We start from the raw sequence: 1,633 nt of genomic DNA, 5'->3' as shown, positions 1-1,633 counted from the left end.
TATATAATAATATTATATATATATATATATATATATATATATATATATATATACAATAACGTGTGAAAGATTCATGTTCTTTTTTCATTTTGTATGTTTGACCATCAATTTAACTGTAAAAAAAATTCCCTGCAATTAATTATTAATCAATAAATATTAAGAAATTTCTATAATCTTATAGGTTGCGTCTCCTTCTATCGATAGCTTCTCTACTCTGCCGGATCAAGAGATATCAGACTTCCAGATAGATTCGCGAGATTTGCAAGTGAAAGTAGACAATCCGCAGAAACACCTGGAAACTCTGGAGACCTATATCACATTTCGTATAACGACTAGGGTACGACTTTTTCACAATATGATTCAATTCAATTTCTGATAATGTAAATAATAAAAATAATATTAAATAATTCTGCAGACTACACGTCTAGAGTTTGAGGAAGGAGAATATGTAGTTCGCAGGCGATACAATGATTTCATTTGGCTGCGCCAGAAATTAGTGGATTCTTATCCAACACATATTATACCAGTAAGTTTTCGTTGTTATTTTTGATATATAAAATATATATGGTATATAAATTATAATTGAGATACATATGATTGAAATGATATACAAATCGAAGAGAGGCTAAAAAATTACAAATCTCGGATTTTGTTACAGCCAATGCCAGGTAAGCATACGTTGCTCGCCCAATTGGACCGTTATTCCAAAGAATTTATCATAGCGCGTATGAAGCTTTTGCATATATTCCTAAATAGAATCGTGAATCATCCTATTCTAAGTTGTGACAAAAATCTCCATATTTTTCTGACAACAAAACCTTCGGTAAGTATGACATTGCTGTAGCATTATATCAACTTTAAATCAATTACTGTTTAAATCAATTACAGGAATTTCTCGTTCATCGCAAAAATCGCGGGAATGTGCTCGGAAAAGTGACAGATTCTTTGCAAAATATAGCAAGTACTTATACGATGAAGCAACGTCACTTAGAGTTCGAACAGATTCGGGACTATTGTACAGCATTGGGTGAAAAGCTGTCGGCCATAGATAAAATTAATCATCGCATACATAAAGAGAGACAAGGTGCGCACAAAAATTGCTCATAAATATATGTTGTACATATAATAAAATAGTTTTCAGCTATTTTTCATGTTGTACATTGTAACGCAATAGATTATTTATTGGAGCTTCATCAACTGCATCCCATATTCACACTGTGGGCAACTTCAGAACCAGAACTCACACCCATTTTATTAGCAATTGCTAAAGCGGTAGAAGCAAACGCAATGGCTCATCAGAAACTTCTGGAAAACGTTCCTAACGACGAACGCGAGTATGTTTCATACATTGAAGCGGTCAAGAATGCATTGTCCCGCCGTGATTCGATGCAGATTGAATATGAGATAACAATCGATGTATTGGCTAAAAGAAGATTAGAAAAGGATCAGGTACAAGCCTCGCTTATATCTTCCTCTTTTGTAATCTTTTTTTAAGTTAGTTAAAAAGAAAACTTAATATATTTCTAAATATCAATAACGGCTTATAATTATTGATATATATATATTAGGTATAGTAAAAAGAAATCCATTATTTTTGCATGAATTAAGTAAGTAAGGTAAAAATAAAATAGGA

The 1,633-nt window shown here is 31.9% G+C and overlaps 1 protein-coding gene across 1 annotated transcript in view; it reads left to right on the top strand.

Annotated features, from left to right (window-relative positions):
- Positions 1 to 1,633, top strand: part of LOC105622106 (sorting nexin-7-like) — a 4,624-nt gene that overhangs the window by 2,260 nt on the left and 731 nt on the right. Inside the window, exons 2-6 of the mRNA XM_012203538.1 lie at positions 182 to 337; positions 416 to 526; positions 659 to 823; positions 889 to 1,084; positions 1,175 to 1,449. Coding sequence (XP_012058928.1) covers positions 182 to 337; positions 416 to 526; positions 659 to 823; positions 889 to 1,084; positions 1,175 to 1,449 — 903 coding nt within the window. The remainder of the gene's footprint in view (positions 1 to 181; positions 338 to 415; positions 527 to 658; positions 824 to 888; positions 1,085 to 1,174; positions 1,450 to 1,633) is intronic.

Source organism: Atta cephalotes (genome assembly GCF_000143395.1).
Source record: "Atta cephalotes unplaced genomic scaffold scaffold00040, whole genome shotgun sequence".
Classification (NCBI taxonomy): domain Eukaryota; kingdom Metazoa; phylum Arthropoda; class Insecta; order Hymenoptera; family Formicidae; genus Atta; species Atta cephalotes.
Note: the sequence above shows the minus strand (reverse complement) of the source record. Positions and strands in the feature narration are given on the sequence as shown.